Source organism: Podarcis melisellensis (genome assembly GCF_964234715.1).
Source record: "Podarcis melisellensis genome assembly, chromosome: W".
NCBI classification, from domain to species: Eukaryota; Metazoa; Chordata; class Lepidosauria; order Squamata; family Lacertidae; genus Podarcis; species Podarcis melisellensis.
Window position 1 is genome coordinate 8,989,079 of NC_138535.1, and position 26,694 is coordinate 9,015,772.

Genomic DNA, 26,694 nt, shown 5'->3' on the forward strand with positions numbered 1-26,694 from the left:
CTAACGTGGGGCCTGACCATACTCGCTTCACCTGGCAAGGGCTACAGACGTGTCCTCGCATCCTTCTGGATCCCGGTGAGTATTTTTGGAATAGCGTAGAGATGGGGGGTTCCCTTTCAGCACAACAGCAACAACATCGCAAAGATTTACAGTACCTGCTTTTAAAAGCACGTCACAGCTGCTCCTCAGGAGATTTCAAGGACCTGTTAGAAGTAATTAATCAGCAGTGTCCTTGGTATCCTCGAGGATTGGGAAAAGGTTGGGAGAAACTTGCATTTGGAACCTCGAGCCTCTGTTAAGATTTTACATACATGTACATAACTCTGATACCGAAACCAGAGCAAGATAGATCAGATGTTAAGAACTATAGACCAATCTCATTACTTAATGTGGATTATAAAATATTTGCAAATATTTTGGCCAATAGACTGAAAAAGGTTTTAATAGAATATATACATAAAGGTCAGGCAGGATTTCTGCCTGGGAGACATATGCAAGATAATATTAGGAATATAATTGACATATTACAAAGAATGGCAGAAGGCGCTCTCCAAATTTATCTGGCAGGGAAAAAAACCTAGAATTAAATATAAACTACTTACGGATGTAAAAGAAAGAGGGGTTTTTCCCCTGCCTGATTTGAAGATATACTTTGAAGCTGTGGCCTTCTGCTGGATTAAAGATTGGATTAAATTAGACAATGAAGATATTTTGGACCTGGAGGGATTGGACAATCGATTTGGTTGGCATGCATTGTTAGGATATTTCTGTTCCTCCTTAAAAAGGGAACAGGCTGTTGTGTGTCACATGCCTGTGTACTTCCTGCTCATTGGGAGACTCCGTTTTGCATATAGCTTTTGTCCTTGCTGTTTTCCTTGACATGGATGCAAGCAGTCATATTTTTCCTTTGTTCTGACCAACGTTGAATAATGCTGTAAATATGCTCTCCTAGGTGAATCTTCCGTTGTGGAAACTCTGCGAAAAGGGCGTTCATGGGTCTTGGAATGTGTCTGAGGCTCGTGTCGCTAATTGACTGATGCTGTTCTACAGGAGACTGAGAGATCGTCTGGATACAACGTGTAGGCCTGCCTGATGGCCTTTGTCTCCCTGGCAGTATCCCAACAACAGTTTACAGGCTCAGATTCACAGCACTTACAGGAGAGTAAGACTGCTGAAGACTGCGAGAGGTATGTGGGGGGGAAAGCAAGACTTTTCTGTGCCACGGCAGAGTCTTTGAAGTCCGGCAGACTAATTAGGCCGGAGGAGAGCAAGAAGGCCTTGTTGATTTACGAGCTGCCAAAGATAAGGAGCTTTTGAAGTGAATAAGGCCCACGGCTGAAGTAAAGAGCTGAAATGGAGCTTTTACAAGCCTCAGATGGTGCTCCGTGCCCAAAGCTCAATGGCCACAATTATCAGACCTGGGCAAGGTACTGTGAGGGCCAGATGAGAAGGCTTGGTGTGTGGAAAACTATTTCTGAGGACCCCCCAGCCCCTTTGACAGATGAATGGGAGGCACAGGATTCAAGAGCCATGTGAATAATTTTGCTCTCAGTAGCTCCTGAGGAGTTAATCACCCTGGCTGGAAAGGCCAGTGCCCGTGAGATGTGGGAAGGGCTTAAGGCCTGTCATCTCCGACAAGAAGCTGGGTCTGTGTTGCTTTACTTCAGAAAGCTGCACAGGAAGCACTTGGAGCCAGGGGAAGACCTTAGAGCCCATGTTTTACATTTGCAGCATCTCAGACAGGAATTGACTCATAGAGGTTTCAATATGCCTGAGTCTCTGTTTGCAATCCTTATCCTGGACTCCCTGGATGAAAGCTATCATGCTGCGGCAAGCCAGCTGGCAACTCTTCCTGCGCAGGACCTCACTGCTACGAAGGTTTTGGCGACCTTGCAAAATGAATATGATAGGAGGAATGCAGCTGAGTCAGCTTGTGCGCTTCAGGGGGAGCAATGTGAGACAGCATTCCAGCCTCCAGGGGGAGCCAAGGCGTTGGCAGCTGTGAAGTGCTGGAACTGTGGGAACCAAGGTCATTTTCAGAAATTTTGCCCAAAGACTGGAAATAAACAAAAGAAGAAGCCTGCAGATGGCCAGAAACAGAAGGGGGGTGGAAAGCCCAGGCCAGTGAAAAACAAGGCTTTGTTTGTTAGTACTGCTTCTCCAGAGGCCAAATGAAAATTTGTCGTCGATTCTGGAGCGACAAGGCACATTATGAAGGATCGGCAGCTGTTTATTTCCTTCACGCCTCAAGATGGAGAGATCCAACAGGTTGATGGAAAGACGTTGAGAATTACAGGAGTTGGGACAGTGAAACTGGCAAGTCTGCACTCATCCATCAGCGAAGTACTTTATGTTCCAGATGCTGCAGACAATTTGCTCAGCGTCCCACAGCTTACTGGGTGAGGCTTTGAGATTTCCTTCAAGAAGAGCGTCTGTGTCATCAGGAAAGCCAAAGAGGACATTTCACATGCAAAGTTTATAGATGGTTTGTTCTGTATAACTTATGATGACAATGGTGTTGCTGTGTCTAATGTTGAATCTTGTTGTGTTGCACAAACTAACAAAGTTCTTCATGCAGGATGTATTCATGAGGCGAACCAAAAATTTGGTCACATGTCTTGGCAGGCACTGGTTAAGATACCTGGGTTGGTTCAGGGTTGGAACATCAAGCCCTGTAAGTTTCACATGAAATGTTTATCTTGTGCAGAGAACAAGGTGAAGGTTGCTCCAAAAGGCAAGGTGTCTAGCAGGCAGGCTTCCAAGCCCTATCAGCTAGTCCACGCTGACCTGGTTGGTCCACTTGCGCCCTCTTTGGGTGGAGCAAGGTACTTCATGGTTTTAATTGATTCTTTTCCCAGGTACATTCATGTGTTTATGCTCCAGCAGAAATCAGAAGCGTTTCCTAAGTTCAAGGAGTTCTGTGCTTGGTTGGAAAATGCTCACAACAAACGCATTGGTTGTTTGTTTACTGATCGAGGGGGTGAATTAACTTCTCAGCAGTTTGAAACTTTCCTGACTGAGAAGGGAATCCAGCATAGCCTCTCAACGCCTAGATCGCCATGGATGAATGGACTTGCAGAGCGAGCAAACCAAACTTTGCTTCAAGGCCTAAAAACCTTGTTGCATGATGCCAATCTCCCTGAGAAGTTTTGGGGGGAGGATCTGTCAATGGTTGTTTATACCTTTAATCGCAGACTGTCATCACCTTTTGGTTGTACTCCCTATGAGAAGATGTTTGGTGAGAAACCTTATATCAAGCACATGAGAATCTTTGGTTCTGACATGTGGGTCTACACCCCACAGAGCAGCAAGCTTGGGAAGCGTGGGGCACATGGTTTGTTCATGGGGTATGACTGACTCTAAGTCCAATAGGTTCACAAAGAGTGTTGAGTACAATCCTAAGTGTGTGTGTGGGGGGGGAATGTGGGAATTTTCCTTAGTCACTAAAAGGAGGATGAAGATGATGTGAAAGAAGCAGATGATGTTGAGGTAGAAGAGGAAGCTGAGGATGATGATCAGAGTTCGGATTCCAGCTGTGCTGGTCCAGGGGGGAGGTTACCGTGGGGTGAGGTCCAGGACCTGAGTTGAGGGTCGGCAGACAGTCCTCCTCGGGCGAAGCGGGGTCCACAGCGAGAAGACGGGCAAGGACAGGAACTCTGGGGGAAACAGGACTGGATGCTGGCCAAAACAGCTCATCAACGACGTTGCTCCCGCAACCTGGGACCGGGCTGACTGGCCTTTATTTTCTCTGAGGCCAGGGGCGGTCCCGGCCCCCAGGAGACCCGCCTCTCCTGGCCTTAAGGCGAGCACTCCTCCTGGGAGAAACCAGTTCCCTTCGCCTCTCTGCCCTGAGCGTCTGCAGTTCAGGAGAGGCTGAAGGGTTACTGGGCCCAGGGGGAGACTCACCTGTAGGCACTGAGTCCTCAACCACCTCTGGAGCCAGAGTGGATTCACCTGGTACCTGCTCCTGAGGATCCGGCACAGGTGCAGGCGCTTCAGAATCAAGGCCCTGCCCCAGTTCAGCCGGCCCTGGAGGCGGGGACTCCTGTGCAGGCTGGGATTCCTCCGGTTCAGACTCTGAATCGGATTCCCAGGCCATCACACCAGCTTAGTGGGCAGCGCTGCTGCTGTTGTCAGTGACAGTGATGACACAGCAGACTACAAGAGCGCAAAGGCCTCAGTCAGACTATCTGATGCGTCTGACACTGAACTGGAAGAACCACTGCTCACCATTGGTCACTTTTCTCCTAAGAAGGAGGAGATGAGTGCAGAAGACTTGCGTCTAGTATGCAGATCTGAAAGGGCCACAAAAGGCAAACCTCCAAAGAGATTTACTGATGAGTTTGCTAAGACAGCAACTGCTGTTCTTAGCAGCTCAGAGAAGGTGTGGGAACCTTCAAGCTTCAAAGAGGTTCAGGAGTTAACCTCTAAAGATGCTGAGCCATGGCTTAATGCCATGAAGGCTGAAGTTGATTCCTTGGATAGGAACCAAACCTGGGAGCTAGTCCCAGTAGTCCCAGGAGTGAGACTGGCTGGCAGCAAATGGGTCTTCAAGGCCAAGACAGACCAGACTGGCAAGGTTGTCAGACACAAAGCCAGATTGGTTGCCAGAGGTTTTTCACAGGTACCAGGACAGGATTACCACGAGTCCTACTCACTCACCGTCAAGTATGAGAGCATTAGGCTAATGCTCAAGATTGCTGCAGAGGAGAAACTGCACGTTTCTCATCACGACGTGAAAACAGCTTTTTTGTACGGGGTTTGGGGGGAGGAGCTGTATATGCTTCCACCTGATGGAATGCAGATACAGAAGGGAATGGTCTATAAACTACGGAAGTCCTTATATGGTCTCAAGCAGAGTGCCAGGTGTTGGAACACAAAACTCACTGAGACATTGCTTTCTCTAGGTTTTCACCAAGGCAAAGCTGGTCCATGTGTGTTTGTCAAGGAGGAGGGGCAAAACAAACTGTATTGTTTGTGTTTTGTTGATGATCTTCTTCTGTTTTGGAAGAATCAGGCTTTGTACCAAAGCACCCTAGCTCAGCTGAAGGAGCACTTTGACATGAAGGATCTTGGTGAGGTATCCAACTATCTTTCTCTGCAGGTGGAGAGTGACCAAGCAGGTAATTTTCTGGTACACCAAACACAGAAAATTGCTGATGTATTAACCAGGTTGAATTTGGTTGATGCAAACCCAGCAGACACACCAATGGTGACAGGTTACCAGGTAGATAGTGTTATGAAAAAGGAGCAATGCAGCAGCGAGCTGCAGCTGGCTGGAAAGCCAAACAGGATGTTGATGTTTGGGACTGTACCGTGGGAACAAAGGGACAGTCTATTCACTGTACTGAGCACCAGATGTTAGCTCAGAGTGTCATCTGACCTGTACTGGAAGTACAGGGGTGGAGTTTCTCTCTCTGCTGTTGGTGTTTGGAGAGTGCAGACGTGTTTCTCTGTACTGCTGCAAAGACAGAAATAAAGGCATGTAAATACATTTCTGTCTGTCTCTTTCCCCTTCCTTGGGAAGGCAGGGAGGAGGGAAGAGTGGTGTGTTCTTCTCACGTTTGAGGAGGATCGCCGATAGAGACCTTGCCTGTATCCTGCCGGGAGTCGCAGACGGGGAGGTCAACAAGGAGCTCAAGCCGGGTGCCTGGAGAGTGGCAAGTTCCTCTGACAAGGCTTGAGATTCCAACAGATAGTACTGCTGAAGCATTTTCTGACACCACACTGTACAGATGCATTCTAGGCAAGCTGAATTTCATTGCTAGATGCTCAAGACTTGACATAGCTGTAAGCACTAACCTGCTTAGCAGACATGCCAACAATCCTATTGTTCAGGATTGAAAAGCTCTGAAGCGCATAGCCCGCTATTTGAAGTGGACTTTGCACTACAGGCTGAGGTTCACCCGTCAGAAGACTGGAGGTCTTGAAATTTTTGCAGATGCTAGTTTTGGAAGTGACACCACGGATGGTGCAAGCACTTCTAGAATATGCTACATGTACAGCCACTGTCTGTTTGACTGGCTGTGCAAAAAGCAGACGACAATAATCCTAAATTCCTGTGAAGCAGAACTCAATGCTCTGTCATTTTCACTCATGGATTGTGAATGGTTGATGCAACTGTTTCAGGACATCAGAATTTCTGTGAAATGTCCTGTACAAGTGTATCAAGACAATAGATCCTGTTTGGCTTTGCTGAACTCAGAGAGCTGCAAGCAAAGAACCAAGTACTTGCAGATTAAGCTACATCGTGCAAGAGAGTGTATCCAGAAAGGAGTCATTCAGGTGTCCTACATGTCAGGAAATGAAATTCCTGGTGATCTGTTGTCTAAGGTTGTTAACAGAGAACAACTTAAGGTTTATGCACAGAGGTTGCAATTGGGTTGAACCACAGGTACTACAGGTTACACGGAAAGGGGGAGGATGTTAGGATATTTCTGTTCCATTTTTAAAAGGGAACAGGCTGTTGTGTGTCACATGCCTGTGTACTTCCTGCTCACTGGGAGTTTCCGTTTTGTATATAGCTTTTGTCCTTGCTGTTTTCCTCGACATGGATGCAAGCAGTCATGTTTTTCCTTTGTTCTGACCAACGTTGAATAATGCTGTAAATATGCTCTCCTGGGTGAATCTTCCGTTGTGGAAACTCTGCGAAAAGGGCGTTCATGGGTCTTGGAATGTGTCTGAGGCTCGTATAGCTAATTGACTGATGCTGTTCTACAGGAGACCGAGAGATTGTCTGGAGACGACGTGTAGGCCTTCCTGATGGCCTTTGTCTCCCTGGCAGTATCCCAACATGCATATCTATGGTATGATAAGATAAAGGCCCATAGTGGTTTTAAGAATCATATAATTAGAAAAGTGCTATACAATGTATGGAGGATCTCTTGGTATGAAAAACACCCAAATGGATTTCACCAATGGAAGCACAGGCCCCAAAAGAGCTAAATATGGAAAATAAATGGTTGAGATATTCAGATTTATTGTTAGAGGACAATGAAGGAGTTAAATATAAAACCATTTGAACAAATCAAAGATAATGTGAATTGGCTTCAATACTATCAAATTAATGAACTATTCAAGATTGATAAGAGAAATGGTTTTGCAACAGAAAAAAACAATTTGGAAACGGAGTTGTTAGACACTAATGTTAATAATATGTCTAAAATGTATAATTTGTTGTTGGAGTGGCATACAAAGGATGAACAAGTTAAATTGGCTATGATTGACTGGGCACAAGATGTGGGACACAATATAATGATGGAGGATTGGGAAAAGTTATGGAAGAAAGGGGTTAAGTTTACTACATGTATGATGTCAAAGGGAAATATTATGAAAATGATGTCTAGGTGGTACTTGACCCGTTAAATTAGCTAAGATTTATCATAACTGTGGTAATTTATGTTGGAAATGTAAAGAAAAGGAAGGTACCTTTTATCACATGTGGTGGACCTGTCCCAAGGTGAAGGACTTCTGGGAAAAGATTTATAATGATTTTTTTAAAATGATGAAATATACATTTATAAAAAAACTCAGAGGCCTTTCTACTTGGAATAATAGGTTTTGAACTACCCAAGAAAGATGTAAAGTTATTTTTGTATGCCACAACTGCTGCCCGAATTTTAATAGCCAAGGAATGGAAAACACAAGAATTACCAACTGTGGAAGAATGGCAGGTGAAAATGATGGACTATATGGAGTTGGCTGACCTTACTGGAAGAATCCGCGATCAGAAAGAAGAGGAATACCAAGAAGAGTGGAAGAAATTTAAAGACGATTTGAATAAATATTGTAATATAAAAAATTAGAAATTGCTTGAAAGTGATGCAAGTGAACGCAAGTGGGTACTCGCTTGGTGTTAAAATAAGGATCAGGCAGACTCAGCAATGGAGAATAAGAAGGTGAAGTTTATTGCCAGCCAATAAGGACCCAGTTTGGAATCTCTTCCAAAAGGAACTGGGACCCCGATTGACAGAAATCCAGAGGTCTTATACCTGAGCAGATCACAGCAAATCATAGATCATGAGACAATCAGGAGGGACTCACAATATTGTCAGCGAGAATCAGCCAATCAGCAAGCTCTTGTCACGCTACCCGACCCTGGTCAAGCACTGGCCAAGCACAGGGTTCTAGTTCTGCTTTCCAATGCTTCCAGTGACGCTCTGTCTAACCTTTCCCCTAGTTATGACAGGACAGGGAGCTTGGACATTTTGCGGTTTTGCTCTTCCTGTTCTGTGGATTAATTTAGCCTGTATCTGAGGGGATTTTGTACCAGAATCTCTGATTCACGTCTTCCCCTTGTCCAGGGTACACAGATGTTTGTGGGGGAAAGGTCGGCTCCTAACTTTGCTGTTTCAAGCAGTTTGCAATTAGCTAAGGCACAGCTTCCCTTTGATTCAAAATGGATTATAAAATACTGTAAGCCTTGATTATGTGCAAACATATATGGATATATATTGAATATATTGATTACTGATAACTGATTATATGGATAGCATAGGGGTAGCCCTTCTTCCTTGCCTCAAAAGTACCAAATAGGCCTAGGATTAAATTAGGAGTTAATTAAATAAATGAGATCTAGAACTCTAAGAAAAGTTAAGAAATTGGACTTTAATTGGAATACTGTGTTTTAATAATGATATTAGAAAACTGCTACATTCAAATACAAGGAAATTCAGATGGGAGGGCCCAGAGGAAGTCCAAAATATGTATGATGGGACAATGAGCTACTTGTGCGTAAAAGGGTTGGTCCCTCAGAGTTTGCTCAGCGTAGCAAAACTTTGCCTTGAGCGGAGCCCTCTGACATGGCTCCGTCAGTCGCTGGTAGAATCCGACAGTGGGCGCCTGCGGAAACGCTTCCAGCATAAAAGCTGCTTAACGGAAACACGTCTCCTGGATTCCCTGCGTGACAGTTTCCGGCGAGGGGTGGGGGTTCCTAAAGGGGGCCTTGATACCTCTCCGCTGTTTTCACTGGAAGTGTCCCAGAGCCTCTCCTCCGATTCCCTTCCCCTTGGAGCTCCTGCTCCCCCCCTACTGGTTCCCTCTTCTGCTGCAGAGTCTCTCCTATTCTCCTGGAGCCCTACCGCCACCTGTTCTTCCGATGGCAATTTCCTGACATCTACCTCCCCCCCAGGCCCCCCTCCTCCCGCCTCCTCTCCTGCAGGCGGTGAGGCTGGAAAGCCTCAGAAGGAGCTCTCCTCGTCATCAGAGGATTCAAACACTTCTAGCCACTGCCTTCCATCTCCTTCCCCTTCTTCCTCTTCTTCGTCTGAGTATGCTGCTTCCTCAACCCCTGACTCTGGGAACCCTTCAAACACCCCTTCCTCATCGGTGGTTCCGAAGTGTTCCCTCCTAAATCGCGCCACAGGCTGCGGTCTTCTTGGGAAACGCCGATGGAACGTTTCTATTAAAACCTCGTCATGGACTTCTTCTGCCGGCACCCACGTGTTTTCTGACTCTTCCTCCCCCTCCCATTCTACCAAGTATTCCACCTGATTCCCCTTCCACCTGGAATCGATGATTCCTGCCACTTCCATGTTGCGTTCTCTCTCTTCTATGACGGGTGTTTGGGTGACCTCCCTCTCACGTTCCCCCCACTCCCGTCCCTCTCGGTACGGCGACAGTAATGATCTGTGAAATACTGGGTGCAGTTTCATGTGACTGGGCAATCTGAGTTTAAATGCTACTGGGTTAACCTGTTGTATGACCTCAAAGGGTCCCAACCGTTTGGGTCTCAATTTCTTACACCCTCCCTTGAACGGCAACCCTTGGGTGGATAGCCACACCCGGTTTCCCACCCTTATCGTTTCACCTTCCCTTCTATTTCTGTCTGCTTGCTTCTTATATTCTTCCTTGGCTTTTTCCAAGTTGAGTTGGAGCTGCCGATGGATTGCTTCCATCTCTTCCACAAAATGTTCCGCCGCCGGTACACTCCAGCTCTCCCCTCCTTCTCCTGGAAATGCTCGGGGGTGACACCCATAATTGGCCAGAAAGGGACTCATCCCTGTGGACACGTTCTCCGCGTTGTTGTAGGCAAATTCTGCCAGAGGTAACTTATCTACCCAATCATTTTCTCTGTCTTTTACATAGCACCTCAGGTATTGTTGCAAAACCCCGTTTGCCCTTTCGGCCTGCCCATTTGTTTCTGGGTGTCTGGCGGTGGAAAAACTTACCTCCACGTGCAGCAAGCTCATTAGCTTCCTCCAGAACCTGGAAGTAAATTGTTTCCCTCAGTCACTCAACACCCTCAAGGGGGCGCCATGCAACCTGAAAATATGCTTTACAACAACCTTGTGGTTTCTTCCGCTGTGACTGCGTGTGAACAAGCTATAAAGTGGCACATCTTAGTTAGTAGATCTACTACCACCATGACAGCTGTTTTCCCTTTGGATTTCGGTAGATCTGTCATAAAATCTATGGATACCATCTCCCATGGCCTTTCTGGTGTGGGTAAGGGTTCTAATAACCCCGCTGGCGCCAGCCTCTCTCCTTTAGCTCTCTGGCACCTGTCGCACCCCTGGACATACTCCCGCACGTCTTCCCTCACCTTGGGCCACCAAAACTCTCTGGTAACCAACCACATGGTCTTGTGCTGCCCGAAGTGCCCCGCCGTGGGGCTATCGTGTAACTGTTTGAGCACTCGCCCTCTTAGTTCCCCATCTAGTATGTAGAGTGCCCCTTTGTAATACAGCTTTCCATTCTTTTCCTCAAACCCCCCTGTGTTCTCCCCTGTTTCCCTGAGTTCCCTAAGCTTTTCTTGGGCATATTCATCGTTCTCAGTACCCTCTACCAGTTCTCTTTGCCCCACCAATGCTGCACCACAAACCCAGTGGTCCTCAGGGATGATGTGTCTTTCTTCCGCCGCTCCCTCCCCCTCCAAGTACTCAGGTTTTCGGGAGAGAGCGTCCGCTCTAACATTCTCTGCGCCTGGCACGTAGCGAATTTCAAAATTGAACTTGGAGAACTCTTGCGCCCATCTCACTTGTCTCTGGTTCAGTACTCGGGCTGTTCTCCAGTATTCTAGATTTTTGTGGTCTGTCCGCATTTGGACCTTGTGTTGCGCCCCAATCAGCAGGTGTCGCCATCTCTTGAACGCTTCATGGATGGCGAGTAATTCTCTGTCGTACACGGTATAGTTCCTCTCTGATTTGTTCAACTTCCTCGAGAAAAAGGCACACGGTCTCCATTCTGACGTATCCTTTCCCGGCTGTAGGAGTACGGCGCCCACCGCTCTGTCTGACGCGTCGGTCTCCACTCTCATCGGCTGTTGCAGATCCACGTGTAAGAGTTGTTCTTCCGAAGCAAACGCCCTCTTTAAACTTTCGAACGCTCGCTGCGCTTCTTCCGTCCAGACAAATTTCTTCTTACTGCTGAGGCAATCCGTGATGGGGGCTGTTAAGTGGGCAAAGTTCTTGATGAACTTCCGATAGAAGTTTCCGAACCCCAAAAACCTTTGCACATCTTTCTTAGTCTTCGGTGGTTTCCATTCCAGTACCGCTTGCACCTTGCTAGGATCCATGGCCAATCCCTTGTCTGACAACCGGTACCCCAGGAATTCCACTTCTCTGGTGTGAAACTGACACTTCTCCAGTTTCACCCACAGCTGGTTTTCTTGCAGTCTGCTCAGTACCTCTCGTACATCTCGCACATGCTGCTCTTCATCCTCTGAGTACACTAGTACATCATCTAAGAACGCAGCACAGTTCTTGTAAAGCAATGGCCCTAGGACGTGATTCATGAACGATTGAAAAACGGCCGAACCCCCCTGGAGGCCGAAGGGCATAACGAGATATTCAAAGGCCCCTAAAGGGGTGAACATAGTGGTTATCCACTCATCTCCCTTTCTCATACGTATTAAATTGTACGCCCCCCTTAGGTCCAGCTTGGTAAAAAATTTCCCTTTTCTCACCCGGGTCAGAATGTCATCGATTCTGGGCATAGGGAAAGCCACTGGTTCGGACACTGCGTTTTTTTTGTCCACAAAGAACACTGGGCTACCCCCCACTGCCCGTGACTCTCTGATGAACCCACGCTTGAGGTTCTTGTCAATAAACTCCCTTAACTCCTGCATCTCCCTGTCTGACATTGCATATACCTTGCCCACTGGTAATTGTGCTCCTGGGAGTAAGTTGATTTGGCAGTCAAAGGGTCTGTGCGGGGGTAGTTTATTTGCTTCCCTTTCGCTGAAGACGTCAGCCAAATCGGCGTATTGTCGTGGTACCCTTCCTTGGTCTGTAACTTCTATCTTTGCTAACGTGGCCTGGGTACCTACTTGGCTCCCCCTTTCCATGCAATGTGCCAGACAATGCGCTGACCCAAAGGAAACCACTCTCTGGTGCCATCCCACGAGCGGATCGTGCAGCGCTAGCCAGCTCATCCCCAAAATAATGGGCGCTCCCCCCAAGGTGGCTATATTAAACGCTATTAGTTCCGTGTGTCGTGCCACCCTCATCGTCATGGGAACAGTCTGCTGGTTAACTTCTCCTCCCAACAGCGCCCTCCCATCAATCGTGGTCACCTGCAGCGGGTTATTTAAGGGGATGGTTTGTATCTGGTGTGCGGCTGCAAACTCCTTACTCATAAAGTTGCAGGAGCTGCCTGAGTCCAATAGCGCCTTAACCTTTAGCGGGTGTCCGTTTGCCAGTTCTAGCAATACCTCTATTACTAGTGCTGGTCTTGGTGGTTCCGGCGTGGGCACATTCACAGTTTCACAGGGAACTGTTGGTTTCTATTTCCCTCACTGAGCAGCAACTGCAGTCACAAGACATTGTTTTGCATTCCACAGTCAGCGCTACTGTTGGATTCCCACGGGAATGGGAGACTGGATGTGACGTACACTGGTTTCCTGTTTTTCACTATTCTCTCGGTGTTCTTTGTTTCCGAGAGGAGTTGCTTCTCTGCTCTCGCAGAGGCAAGATGCATGTTTGTATTCTCTCAGCATAGAGTGTAAATAAAATTAAGAATGTAGCACATACTGCTTATCCTTCCACTGTGTGTGACGATGCTCTGCTTGGGCTCTAGATAAGACGAGCCTGTATCAGCTTCAGCTTCAGATGGGCCGAAGCTGGTCAAAATCTCACATTTTTGGTTCCGGGCCCAGAAAAACGCAATCGGACTGAAGAATGGCTGCTGGCAAAGGAACAAAGAAACAAAGGATCGGAACGCCGGCAGAGGCAGAGGGACGGATCGGACGATATCTGCTCTGCGCGTGAAGAAGCTTGATGAGAGGTATGTGCTCATTGCTCTGGGCATCCTGCCAGCTCCTAATTAATGGCTTTAAGGCTGGACTTTGAACTTTTAAAGCCGTTTGCCGTGGCACAGCCCCAAAGGCTTGAGAGGCTGGAAAACCAAAAGTACTTTTAAAAGGGCTTTTGGATGCAGCTGCTGTACACAGACGCAGCCTGCTAGAAAGCAGCTTGATTAAAGGAGCAGAGATGGCTAATGCAAGGCTAGCTGATGCTTTTGGGATTCCTAAGCTCAATAAGAGGAATTATGCGGAGTGGGTACTCTACGCAGAGGCTCTTCTGCGAAAAGAAGGTCTGTTTACAGTTATTGCAGACAACCCCCCAGCTCCAATAACAGATGAATGGGCAGCTAAGGATTCCAAAGGAAGGGGAACACTTACATTGATAGTATCCCCAGAAGAGCTCTGTCTGTTGCGTGAAAAGACCTCAGCCAGAGAAATTTGGGACACTTTGAGAGATGCTCATTTGAGAACAGAAGCTGGTGCTTCTTTGTTCTACTATGCCGAGCTGCATGATATGGCACTTGCTGAAGGTGCAGATGTGCGAACACATCTGATGGAGATGCAGAATCTGAGACATGAGCTGCAACAGAGAGGACTCACCTTTCCAGAGGCTGTGTATTCCTTCATGATACTACATTCTTTGGGTTCAAGTTGGGAGTCCGTTGCCACTCAGATTGCTGTTCAGCCAACTGCTCAGCTCACAGTAGCCCATGTTACTGCCGTGATTCTGAATGAAGCAGACTGCCGAGGTGCTAGCTGCATGGGTAAGGGGGAGTCTTCACAGACGTCATCCCAGAATGCAGTGGAACCACCAGATGGCGCCAAAGCTTTGAAGGCAGTGAAATGCTACTCGTGTGGATGTCTAGGCCATATGAAGAGGGAATGCAGATTTCCCAGGGCCAAGACAGAGCAGCGCAGCGAAAGCTCATCGTGTGGAAAAGGCAAAGGTCCGGTGTCCAGGACAACGCAGCACAAGGCAATGGTCTCACGCTTCACTCCAACGGTTGCAAAGGTCCAGAAGACGTCTAGATCTTTCTTCGTGATTGATTCAGGAGCCACGAGACATTTATGCAACGACAAGCGACTGTTTGTGCCTTTTACACCGCAGGAAGGTGCAATTCACCAGGCGGATGACCACACGATCTCCAGTCAAGGCTACGGAACTGTTGTTCTTCACAGTTTGGACTTGTCGATACACAATGTTCTCTACGTTCCAGATGCCACACACAATCTACTCAGCGTTGCGCAGCTAAATGAACGGAACATTGACGTTTCCTTCAAGAACAAGAAGTGCACCATCACAAAGAAAAACGATTATGTATTGCATGCTGAATATGTTGATTGTTTGTTTGTTTTGTATTTTGATGATGATGTGCAGGATGAAACTTGTTGCATTGCAGGTTCTAACAAAGGTTTGCATGCAGGATGTATTCATGATTTTCACAGGAAATTTGGTCATTTGCATTTTGAGGAAGTATCTGCTGTGCAATGCCAGGTCAATGATTCATAAGACCACTGCCATCCATGACTTGATCATGGATGGAGGACTTGACCTGGCATGTGTAACAGAGACTTGGTTGGATGAAGCAGATGGGCCTGTCCTTGCCGCTGCTTGTCCACCAGGTTTCTCTTACGCACAGCAACCCAGGTCATGTGGGCGGGGAGGGGGGGTTGCAGTGATTTTTAGAAAGTCATTAGTTTGCACCAGGAGTCCTATTGGGAAGACCCAGTTTTCCGAGTGCATGTTCTGGAAGTTGGGCAATAGGGGCAGTACAGGATTCCTTTTGGTGTACTGACCTCCCCGCTGCACCAAGGATTCCCTGCCTGAGCTGCTTCAGGTCGTGGCGGATGTTCTCCTGGAGACACCTAGCTTGGTCGTCCTAGGGGATTTTAACATCCATGCCGACATGACCTTACAAGGGGCAGCTCGGGACTTCGTGGAAAGCATGGCCTCCATGGGGCTGTCCCTGAATAAGTCTGGCCCAACCCATAGCCGCGGACATGCCTTGGACCTGGTGTTTACCTCTATGGATGTTGGTGATCTGACACTAAGTAAAAGCGAAACGAAAGAAGTGCCATGGTCAGATCACTTCCTGATGCAACTGGACTTCTCTGCGACCCATCCCCTCTGCAGGGAGGTGGGACCAATTCGGATCGTCCGCCCCCGCCACTTAATGGATCCAAATGGTTTCCAGAGAGTGGTAGGGGATGCTTTATCCCATGTTGATGGCCTTTCAGATCTATCCCTGGTGTCCCGCTGGAATGTGGAGTTAACCAGGGCTATTGACTGTTTGGCTCTGAAGCGCCCTCTCCGATTGCATGGAGCCCGGAGAGCCCCATGGTTTTCCACGGATCTGAGGGCAATGAAACAATCGTTGAGACGGCTAGAGCGCCGGTGGCGGATAACTCATTCCGAATCTGACCGGACACAGGTTAGAGCTCAACGTCGAGCCTACCAAGTGGCGATAGCGACGGCGAAGAATTTCTTCACCGCCTCTATTGCATCTGCAGAAAACAGCAGCAGGAGACTTTTTCAGGTGGCTCACAATTTAGTGGAACCACCTGCAACATCGGGGCCCAGTACAGGCCACATGTACTCCTGTAATGATTTTGCAAAGTTTTTTGCAGATAAAATCGCTCAGATTCGGGAAGAAGTAGACCACCGTGGGAGCAGGGCCGGGGTGGGAGAGTGCTAGAGTTCTGTCTAGTCAAGTTGAGTGGGATCAATTCCAATCTGTTACCTCCGAGGATGTGGACAGGCTGCTTGGACGAGTGAAGCCAACCACCTGTCTCCTGGATCCTTGCCCATCCTGGCTTATAAAAGCTAGCCGGGAAGGACTGGGCGATGGGCTTTGTGGGGTGGTGAATGCTTCCCTCCGTGAGGGAGCCTTCCCAGACCCGCTGAAAGAGGCGGTTTTTAAACCGCTTCTTAAAAAACCATCTTTAGATGCGGCCACAATGGCCAACTATCGCCCAGTCTCAAATCTTCCATTCTTGGGCAAGGTGATTGAGCGAGCGGTTGCCGAACAACTCCAGGCATGCCTGGAAGAAGCGGACCATTTGGATCCCCTCCAGTCAAGATTCAGGCCTCATCATGGGACTGAAACTGCCTTGGTCACGACCCAGGAGCGTCCCGCGAGAAAGCCTGCTGATGTAATATTGAAGAGTTTGACAGCTGTCAAGTTAGCTGTCAGACAGTTAGCTGTTAATGGAAAAAGAGAACTTTGCTTTTGTTGCCTCTGCTGGTTTATTTGTTACAACTTGCTGAAAATAAGGAAGGGCTGACACAAAATAACTGGACTTTTGGTTTTGAGCTGAAAGGAATATTAAGGAACTAAAATTCCCCTAGAGGGGTTATAGTGACATTACAGGAATGGCCGGAGGATGGAAAATTCAAGCAGAATTGGACAGAGCATTTGTTCTCTTGGGAAAGTTACAAGACCAATACAATGTTTTGGCTACAGAGGCTTCAGCACTACGCTTGACAGTAAATAACAGTGTTGAATCTGATAAGGATTTGAAACAGGAAGCCCATTCAATTGAACAAATAGATGAAACTGAAAGTTTTGATAAGATGGAGCAACATGTTGCTTTAGAAGGAAATGAAGGAGGAGCTGGAATTCTGCAGATGTCAAAGGAGAGATGCAATTTGAGGCCTGACACGATGACAAAAGAGGAAAATAAAAATTTGATGTGGAAAGCCTGGCCTGAATTGGTGACTGAAAAATGGAGAGATCTCCTTTTGTGGAGATCTGAAGACCTGAGGATTATAAATTTGCTGAAGGTGAAAGTTGGAGCTTTGGGGACTTTTGGATTTGAAAGGAATATGAAACAAGTGTTGGAGTACCCCACAGGCTTTGTTTCTAAATATGGAGGTCTGGCTGGAAGCTACATGGATCCTGTTGGGCCGGAGCCTCTCCGAGTTTTGGGGTTTAATATTAAAGACTATCAAAAAGACCGGCAGAGAGGAACTGAGAGAGATTTAAGGGCCTCGGACGTGAGATCTCCAGGCTAAATAACATATAAAGACTGATGGATATTGGTTGGGGACTGGAACTGGGAAAAAGGTGGGTGGAGTTTGGGAATCCAAAGGGTATACAAATATAATCTGCTTTGTTTTTTTTAAAAAAATATTTTTGCTAGTTGTATGGAAATTGGGAAAACCGTGGAAGGGAAATTTTGGTCGACTTTAGGAAAAAGGTTTAAGAATAATGAATGAGATATAAATAGTGATGTAAATTTGGATAAGTTAAAATTGGTTTTGGTTTTTTTTAATTAAATAGAAATAAGGTTTGTAAAAGTAAATTGAGGAAATGGAAGAAAGAAGAAAAGAATAATAACAGTATGTTAAAACAAATTATTAAGTTAAAGTGGAGATATAAATTAAGGACTTGCTGAATTGAAAATCTAAATTGGAATACAAGAAGGGGAGGCGTGAGGAGGTCTGAGAAATAAGGTTAAAGAAAATAAGTAATTGAAACTTTATGTGTTTTTAATTGTTGTTAAGTTTTGAATTTTTTTGTATTTTTGTGTTGTTTTTATTTTCTTTACTTTTGTTTTTGATTTGTATATGTATGCTGGAAATACCAATAAATATTCATTAAAAAAAATGAAACTGCCTTGGTCGCACTGGTTGATGATCTCCGGCGGGCTAGGGACAAAGGTGAGAGCTGTTTCCTAGTTCTGCTGGATCTCTCAGCGGTGTTTGATACCATCGACCATAACATCCTTCTGGACCATCTTGAGGGGCTGGGAGCTGGGGGCACTGTCATACAGTGGTTCCGCTCCTTCCTCCTGGGCCGTGTTCAGAAAGTGGTGGTGGGGGATGAGTGTTCAGACCCCTGGGCTCTCACTTGTGGGGTGCCTCAGGGTTCTGTCCTCTCCCCCATGATTTTCAACATTTACATGCAGCCACTGGGAGAGATCATCAGGAGGTTTGGGCTGGGTGTTCATCAGTATGCGGATGATACCCAGCTCTACCTCTCTTTTAAATCAGAACCAGTGAGGGCAGTGAAGGTCCTGTGTGAGGGTCTGGAGGCGGTTGGAGGATGGATGGCGGCTAACAGATTGAGGTTGAATCCTGACAAGACAGAAGTACTGTTTCTGGGGCACAGGAGGAGGGCAGGTGTGGAGGATTCCCTGGTCCTGAATGGGGTAACTATGCCCCTGAAGGACCAGGTGCGCAGCCTGGGAGTCATTTTGGACTCACAGCTGTCCATGGAGGCACAGGTCAAATCTGTGTCCAGGGCAGCTGTGTACCAGCTCCATCTGTTACGTAGGCGGAGACCCTATCTGCCTGCGGACTGTCTCGCCAGAGTGGTGCATGCTCTGGTTATCTCCCGCTTGGACTACTGCAATGCACTCTACGTGGGGCTACCTTTGAAGGTGACTCGGAAACTACAACTAATCCAGAATGCGGCAGCTAGACTGGTGACTGGGAGCGGCCGCCGAGACCATATAACACCGGTCTTGAAAGACCTACATTGGCTCCCAGTATGTTTCCGAGCACAATTCAAAGTGTTGGTGCTGACCTTTAAAGCCCTAAACGGCCTCGGTCCAGTATACCTGAAGGAGCGTCTCCACCGCCATCATTCTGCCCGGACGCTGAGGTCCAGCGCCGAGGGCGTTCTGGCAGTTCCCTCATTGCGAGAAGCAAAGCTACAGGGAACCAGGCAGAGGGCCTTCTCGGTAGTGGCGCCCGCCCTGTGGAACGCCCTTCCAGCAGATGTCAAAGTGATAAACAACTACCTGACATTCAGAAGACATCTTAAGGCAGCCCTGTTCAGGGAAGTTTTTAACGTGTGATATTTTACTGTATTTTTGGTTTTTATGGAAGCCGCCCAGAGTGGCTGGGGAGGCCCAGCCAGATGGGCGGGGTATAAATAATAAATTTATTATTATTATTATTATTATTATTATTATTATTATTATTATTATTATATCTAAAATGCCTGCCTTGGTTGAAGGTATGACTATTAAACCCTGCAGGTACCACATGAAGTGTAAGGCATGCGCAGCAAACAAGGTGAAAATGGCTGCGAAAGGTAAGGTGTCTAGTAGGCAAGCTACAGAACCATACCAGATTGTTCATGCTGATTTGGTTGGTCCACTATCGCCCTCTTTGGGTGGAAACAGGTACTTCATGGTTCTCATTGATGCATTTTCCAGGTATATTTATGTGTACAAACTCAAGCAGAAATCAGAGGCTTTTCCAAGGTTCAAGAAATTCTGTGCTTGGTTAGAAAATGTGCATTTTCACTCATCGTGGGGGGGGGGGGATTCACTTCTCAGCAGTTTGAAGCTTTTCTGACTGAGAAAGGAATTCAACACGATTTGTCTAGTCCTCGCTCGCCATGGCAGAATGGACTTTGCGAGAGGGCAAATCAAACATTGCTTCAGGGTATGAAAACCTTGCTGCATGATGCCAATCTTCCAGAGAGTTATTGGGCGGAATCTTTGGCCTGTTTTGTTTACAGTTATAATCACAGGTTATCTTCAGCGATTGGTTGTACCCCCTATGAGAAGATGTTTGGCAAGAAACCTTACATCAAACACATGAGAATTTTTGGTTCTGACATGTGGGTTCACACACCACAAAGCTCCAAGTTAGGCAAGCGTGGATTGCATGGTATCTTTCTAGGTTATCAGAAAGGTTCTTACAGAATAATGATGACTGACTATAAGACAATTAGGCTCACAAGAAGTGTTGAGTAGAATGCCAAGTGGGGGGAGAATGTGGGAATTTTCCAATGTTATCCTGATGACAGTGATGAAACTGAGGATAGGCAAAAGCAGCAGCAACAGCCACAGCTGCCGCGACCACCCACACCCACTGATGAAGGTCCTGATTCTGAGTCTGAGATTGAATCGGGTGATTCAGAGGATTTCAAGAGTGCGAAAGCCTCTATGCGACCCTCTGAAAGTTCTGATCGAGAAGAATTGGAGGAACCATTGTTCACAATAGGTCACTTTTCTCCTAAGAAAGAAGAGGAGAGTGTTGAAGACTTAAGGCTAATTTGCAGGTCACAAAGAGCCACAAAAGGCAGACCTCCAAAGAGATTTGCTGATGAATTTGCTAAGACAGCAGTAGCAGCTGTTAAAAGCTCCAAGAAGGTATTTGAACCTTCAAGTTTCCAAGAAATCCAGGATTTGGATTCAAAGGATGCTGAGCCATGGTTAAATGCCATGAAGGCTAAGCTTGATTCCTTAGAGAGGAACAAAACATGGGAGCTAGTTCCAGTAGTTCCAGGAATGAAACTGCTTGGAAGCAAATGGGTCTTCAAAGCGAAGACAGATCAAAATGGCAAGATAGTCAGACACAAAGCCAGATTGGTAGCCAGAGGTTTTTCACAGGTACCAGGTGAAGAGTATCACGAGACCTACTCACCCACTGTGAGGTATGAGAGCATTAGGCTTATGCTCAAGCTTGCTGCAGAGGAGAATCTACACGTTAGTCTCCACGCTGTGAATACAACATTTTTGTACGGATCTCTAGCTGAATCTCTTTATATGTTTCCACCTGATGGCGTACAGGTAAAACAGGGATTTGTTTGTTCTCTGAAGAAGTCCCTATACAGTCTCAAACAAAGTGCACGGTGTTGGCACACAAAACTCACTGAAGTATTGTTTTCTCTAGGTTTTAAGCAAGGGAAAGCTGATCCATGTGTATTTGTCACAGAGGAGGGGCAAAAGCAGCTGTATTGCTTGTTTTATGTTGATGATATTCTGTTCTTTTGGAAGGATGTCACAATGTACAATAACGCCCTAGCTCAACTGAAAGAGCACTTTGACATGAAAGATCTTGGTGAGGTAAACAACTACCTATCTCTGTAAATAAAGAGAGATCAAGATGGTAACATTCTAGTACACCAGTCACAGAAAATTGCTGATGTGTTAAGCAAACTAAACCTGATGGATGCTAACACTGTAGACACACCGATGACAACAGGTTATCAGGTAGAAGACACTGAAGAAGCATTTTCTGACACTACACTGTACAGAAGTGTGCTAGGCAAGCTAAACTTCATTGCCAGATGTTCAAGACCTGACATTGCTGTTAGCTGTAATTTGCTAAGCAGACAAGTCAACAATCCTACTGTTAAGGATTGGAAAGCTCTGAAACGCATAGCGCGGTATTTGAAAGGCACTATGCATTACAGACTGAGATTTAACAATCAGAAGTCTGGTGGTCTTGAGATATTTGCAGATGCAAGTTTTGGAAGTGACACTACAGACAGGAAAAGTACGTCTCGAGTTTGCTACATGTACAATCAGGGTCTATTTGATTGGTCATGCAAGAAGCAAACAACAGTTAGCTTAAGTACTTGTGAAGATGAACTGAATGCACTGTCTTATTCACTTAAAGATTGTGAATGGTTGTTACAATTATGCAAAGACATGAAAATTCCTGTCAAATGTCCAATCCAGGTTTACCAGGACAACAAAGCATGTTTGGCTTTGCTGAATTCTGAAGGTTGTAAGCAAAGCACGAAGCATTTGCAATTGAAACTGCAACATGCTAGGAAATGTGTTCAGAAGGGACTCGTAACGGTGTCCTATATGCCAGGTAATGAAATTCCTGCTGATGTATTGTCCAAGATTGTATCAAGGGATCAACACTGTACCTATGTGCAGAAGTTGGGTTTGTACTGATATTGTACGAACCCGCTGCCCAGTGATGTTCACAGAAAGGGGGAGGATGTTGGTTTCTATTTCCCTCACTGAGCAGCAACTGCAGTCACAATACATTGTTTTGCATTCCACAGTCAGCACTACTGTTGGATTCCCACGGGAATGGGAGACTGGTTTCCTGTTTTTCACTGTTCTCTCAGTGTTCTTTGTTTCCGAGAGGAGTTGCTTCTCTGCTCTCGCAGAGGCAAGATGCATGTTTGTATTCTCTCAGCATAGAGTGTAAATAAAATTAAGAATGTAGCACATACTGCTTATCCTTCCGCTGTGTGTGACGATGCTCTGCTTGGGCTCTAGATAAGACGAGCCTGTATCAGCTTCAGCTTCAGATGGGCCGAAGCTGGTCAAAATCTCACAGGAACAGGCAGTAACATCCTTAAAAAACCTGCCACCAAAGGCAGTGCGGGGCTGGATTTAATATTTTTTTATTTTCTTGTGGACAATTCAGTCTGACTACACAGGCATTCAGAATGCAAGCGTGGACTCAGCTGCATGTGACAGTCTGTTGCACAGCTACTTCCTTTTTTCTGTGCCTGCGGCTGCAGACATGCTCTGAGAATGGGGGTTCAAGATTTACTGCGAAAACTTAATGCTAGTCTTGAATTAGGTGTCTGACTTTGTCTCAGTGTTGCCCTTAAAGTGGCAGATGCAGGAACCTATTTGGGTGGACCAATGGCCAATCCCGGGGTAAAAATTAAGAGCCTTATATGCCCTGGTAGCAGAGCAACTTGCCTCTCAGCATGTAGAGGTCCCGACTAGCCCCTGGAATCTGTTTCTGTTTGCCCCATTTAGAGTTTCCACAAAGCCACTTCCACGATAAACAAGGAGGTGGGGTTGCGAGCGGCACGCCCCTTCCCCACATTCACGGGGGCTGGTTCCAGCCCCTGCGATACCTAAGGGAATCCCCACCCGTGTCATACCCTGGGCCAGCCAATTGGCTGGCTCCGTGGGCAGGGCCTCGGCTATTTAAACCTGCTGCAGCCTAGGCTCCTCCTCTTTCCTCCGCTGCTGCAGCTGACCCGGTTTTCCCGCCCATCCCACCCTGTTAGGATAGGTTCTCTGACGTTGCTATGAACGACGATTGGTCGCCGTCAAGGGGCCTGGTAGGAATTTTCCCAAATGGCAGATTGGCTCCAGCCATTTGGTTTTCGCCTACCTCATAGCAAACCATCACAACACTTCGGTATTGGCGGTTAGGCATTGGTAGGGGTACTGTCCTATTGTTATGCAAATGAAGGGGGAAGGAGCGCCATCACCTTCCCCCAATCAAGGGTAGTCTGGTAAAGGATTCCGGGGGGCGTGGCCTTGTCCTAAGCCTAAGGAGGTGGGGGCCCACGGCACGCCCCCACGCGGTGATGCCCGGGGGAGGTCCTAGTTGACGTGCCTCAGCAGGACTCCTCCCTCTGGTGATTAACCCTTCCAGCCTCTAGCCAGTTAGTAGTTAGGACCAATGCCTAAGCCAATACCGCTCAATTCCTGTAATCAATAAAGTTGTGGCCTAATTTGACCCATTAACCTGAATTCTTGTGTCCTGTGTCTTTATTTCCTTGGGGGGAGGCGGGAACTCGCCACGCAACCATTATAAGTTACCCACAGCACCATTACAGCTTTTTTGAGTTGTTAAAACCCTCGGACATCATTTCCATGACTGGAAAACATAGCACATGCTTAGCTGATTTTAATGCCTCCCTAAAGGGATGGTCTCATGCCCTGCAGCTCACTAACTCTGATTTAGTAACCTTAATGCAGAACTCACCCAAAAATCTTTGGACAGCTGTGACTCAGCGTGTTCCTTTCTTGGTCCGCCTGTTCTGTCAGCCAATGCCAATCCCTCATGCCATAGCTCTCTTTACTGATGGCAATCCAACACGAGGAGCTACAAACTTTCTGAGAATCAAGGCTGGTGTGTAAAGTACACCCCTCCTCGGCTCTCAGTCTATCTAGCTTTTTTCAGCTGTTCTGTCTGCTCTGATAGCAGATAGCCATTTTTGTATAGCAGCTTATTGAACAATTGCCTATGGCTTTGATAACCAATCAAATCGATGCGAATTTGTTGGCTTTGTTTCTCTCTCTGCATGTAAAATCTGCCTGGGCTCTTAACAGCAGGAAATGCCTGAGCAGATGCTGCCCTGCGAGAGCTAACTGTAACTTCCTCATTCTTAGACCCAGTGGACATTATATGTGGGGTTTTTTCGCCAATCTGCAAATGTTCTAGCAAAACAGTTCAAACTGCACAGGCGCAGGCTTTAGTTCGCACCTGCCCTCACTGTTCCAAAATGCCTCAGTCATTTCCTCATGCAGTTGTGGCAAATGGATGTGACATCTGTAACACATGTTAAGCCCTAATTCCGCGGTTCACGTCACCATAGATACCTTCTCTGGTTTTATCTGGGCTACCACCAGTGATCTGAAACCGCAACGATGGTGAATTCAACAAGTCAAACCTGCCAATCGCTCCCTGGAAGGCACCTTTCGGAAAAACAGTTAGGAAATGGGGAGAAGTGCAGGACCCTAGGTGGATTTCAGTGTAAATCTAACACTTTGTTGTTTTCAATTAACCAGTGTGGTGTAGTGGTTAAGAGCGGTAGTCTCCTAATCTGGGGGACCGGGTTCGCGTCTCCGCTCCTCCACATGCAGCTGCTGGGTGACCTTGGGCCAGTCACACTTCTGTGAAGTCTCTCAGCCCCACTCACCTCACAGAGTGTTTGTTGTGGGGGAGGAAGGGAAAGGAGAATGTTAGCCGCTTTGAGACTCCTTAAAGGGAGTGAAAGGCGGGATATCAAATCCAAACTCTTCTTCTTCTTCTTCTTCTTCTAATTCAGATCAGCTTGCACCAGCAGACAGGCATTTCTGCAAATCCAAGGACCTCGACCTTAACAACCTACTGTGTCAACAGCTACCGGATCTGCAGTTTCATGGCCCTGTGGCCCTGATAGCCTGGGGGCGGGGCTATGCTGTTACTTTTTACCCCTACAGGTCCGTTGTGAGTTCCAGTTCCGTGTGTGCTGTCAGCAGTCCAATCATCTGTCCAGCATGGCCTGGCATCAGGACCTGACCAATCTGTTTCCAAACTTACAGCTAACCCTACAGGAGATGCCAGTAAAGCACCACCCAAGGGAGACATAGTGCCACCCAGTGCAGACCAGGAAAGAACCACGTCTAGTCACTTGGGGTGATACCAAAGCCCTCATTCCCGCTGGACAACATCAGCTCTCTTGAGCCCAACAACCAGAGACATTAGACTCATTTTTTGCTGCATCTTTGCCCAGCTTACTGCAAACTATACAATGTGTTTCCTCATTTTTTTCAATTTTGCAAGGTCTGCCTTGCCCCCCACATCATGACCCTCTCTGCTCCAGCTTTGCAAACCACGCTCTGGGCCTCATGTTTTGGCCCTTACCAATTCAAACTCAGAATACACCCCTCTCTTAATATTTAGGGAAAGAGGAGGTGTGGAGGTAACGTTCCGCTTGTGCTGAGGCACACCTCGCACCCGGCATGCAACAGCGTCGCAGATGTAATCAAGTATTGGGGAACATTTTAGGAAAACACCTGCTAACACGTGTATTTGATAAGGCTGGAAATGTGCTTAGATGTTAATACGTCATGTTCAGAGTGGTTTCACTACTGTTTCCAACTGTTGACTTCTGCTAATAAAAAGAGGCTCTGCAAAGCTTGTTCTTGAGCTTGCTTACACACAGCTCACTGCATCCAACCTCCCGTCTTCCTCTGTTATTCCTACAGAACTGCTAGGTTGGCAGGAGAAGGAACCGAGCAACAGGAGCTCACCCCGTCGCAGGGATTCGAACTGCCGACCTTCTGATCGGCAAGCCCTAGGCTCTGTGGTTTAGACCACAGTGATAGTTGAGGAGACCCCCTATTCCCTCTCACAGAGATATAATTTCCACAGTGGCTTAACAGGCAATCCTTCTTCCCATGAACTCTGGGTCTCCTAACAGCTCTCATCCCCCTGAACAAACAGTTCCTAAGATTCCTTGGAGGTAGGACCTGTTTAAAACGGTATTGCTTTAAATGTACAGTGCAGATGGGGCCCCTGGTGCAGAACCTGTGGTGCCTCTCCGGATATTGGACTCCAGCTCCCACCAGCCCAGTCAGCGAGACACGGAGAGCCCCACCAACTTTAAAACAATGTGTTTAACACATTCAAGAACTGCTTCAAAACCACCACACATACATTGCTAAAAAGATTCAAAGGGAGACTTACTTTTCAGTGAGGTTAGTTTTGACGGAGGAAGGTGACGAGGCAAAACCTTGCTTTAGCCCAACAGGACTCTCGAAGGGAGGAGCCCTGGCTGAGCTGTCCATGCCCGCTTTATAACTCACGGAACCAAAAGAGAAGGAGGGAGGAGAAGCTGCAATGGGGCTGGACAGCAGCGATGGAGTTGGAGGCGCTTTGGAGATGCTGGTGGTTGGAGAGAAGGGGAACCCGACTGCTCCGCTCAGGTTAGAACCAAGGGGAGGCTTGGGGGTCTCCGACATGCCAGGATACTGAGGCGGGGTATCAGCAGCAGATCTGGTGGATTTCAGAGTGAAGGACGCAAAAGAAAAAGTGGGTGCCCCTTTGCTGGAAACTGAAGATGTGGCTGGGACAACGGCCAAGGAAGCTTCGACTTTTGGAGGAGCAGCAGAAGCGAAAGTGGATGATGGGGGGGGGTGCTTCCTGGAAGCGATGGGAGAGGTTTTGTTAAAAGTTACTATGTGTCATATCAAATCAACACAAAAAACAAGGGTTTTGCCACCCA

At 47.0% G+C, this 26,694-nt stretch overlaps 1 protein-coding gene and 1 long non-coding RNA gene across 2 annotated transcripts in view; one reads left to right on the plus strand and one right to left on the minus strand.

The window, feature by feature from the left end:
• LOC309361268 (uncharacterized protein) overlaps window positions 1-14,916 on the minus strand; it is a gene marked incomplete at its 3' end in the record, with an annotated part of 324,188 nt that extends 309,272 nt beyond the window's left edge. The window contains exon 1 of the mRNA XM_081896174.1: window positions 14,888-14,916. Coding sequence (XP_081752300.1) covers window positions 14,888-14,896 — 9 coding nt within the window. The 5' untranslated portion in view covers window positions 14,897-14,916. The remainder of the gene's footprint in view (window positions 1-14,887) is intronic.
• Window positions 14,917-21,759: 6,843 nt separating this feature from the next.
• The window catches only part of LOC309361168, a 510,060-nt gene continuing 505,125 nt past the window's right edge, over window positions 21,760-26,694 (plus strand). Inside the window, exon 1 of the long non-coding RNA XR_014164360.1 lies at window positions 21,760-22,007. This is a non-coding gene — a long non-coding RNA (uncharacterized lncRNA). The remainder of the gene's footprint in view (window positions 22,008-26,694) is intronic.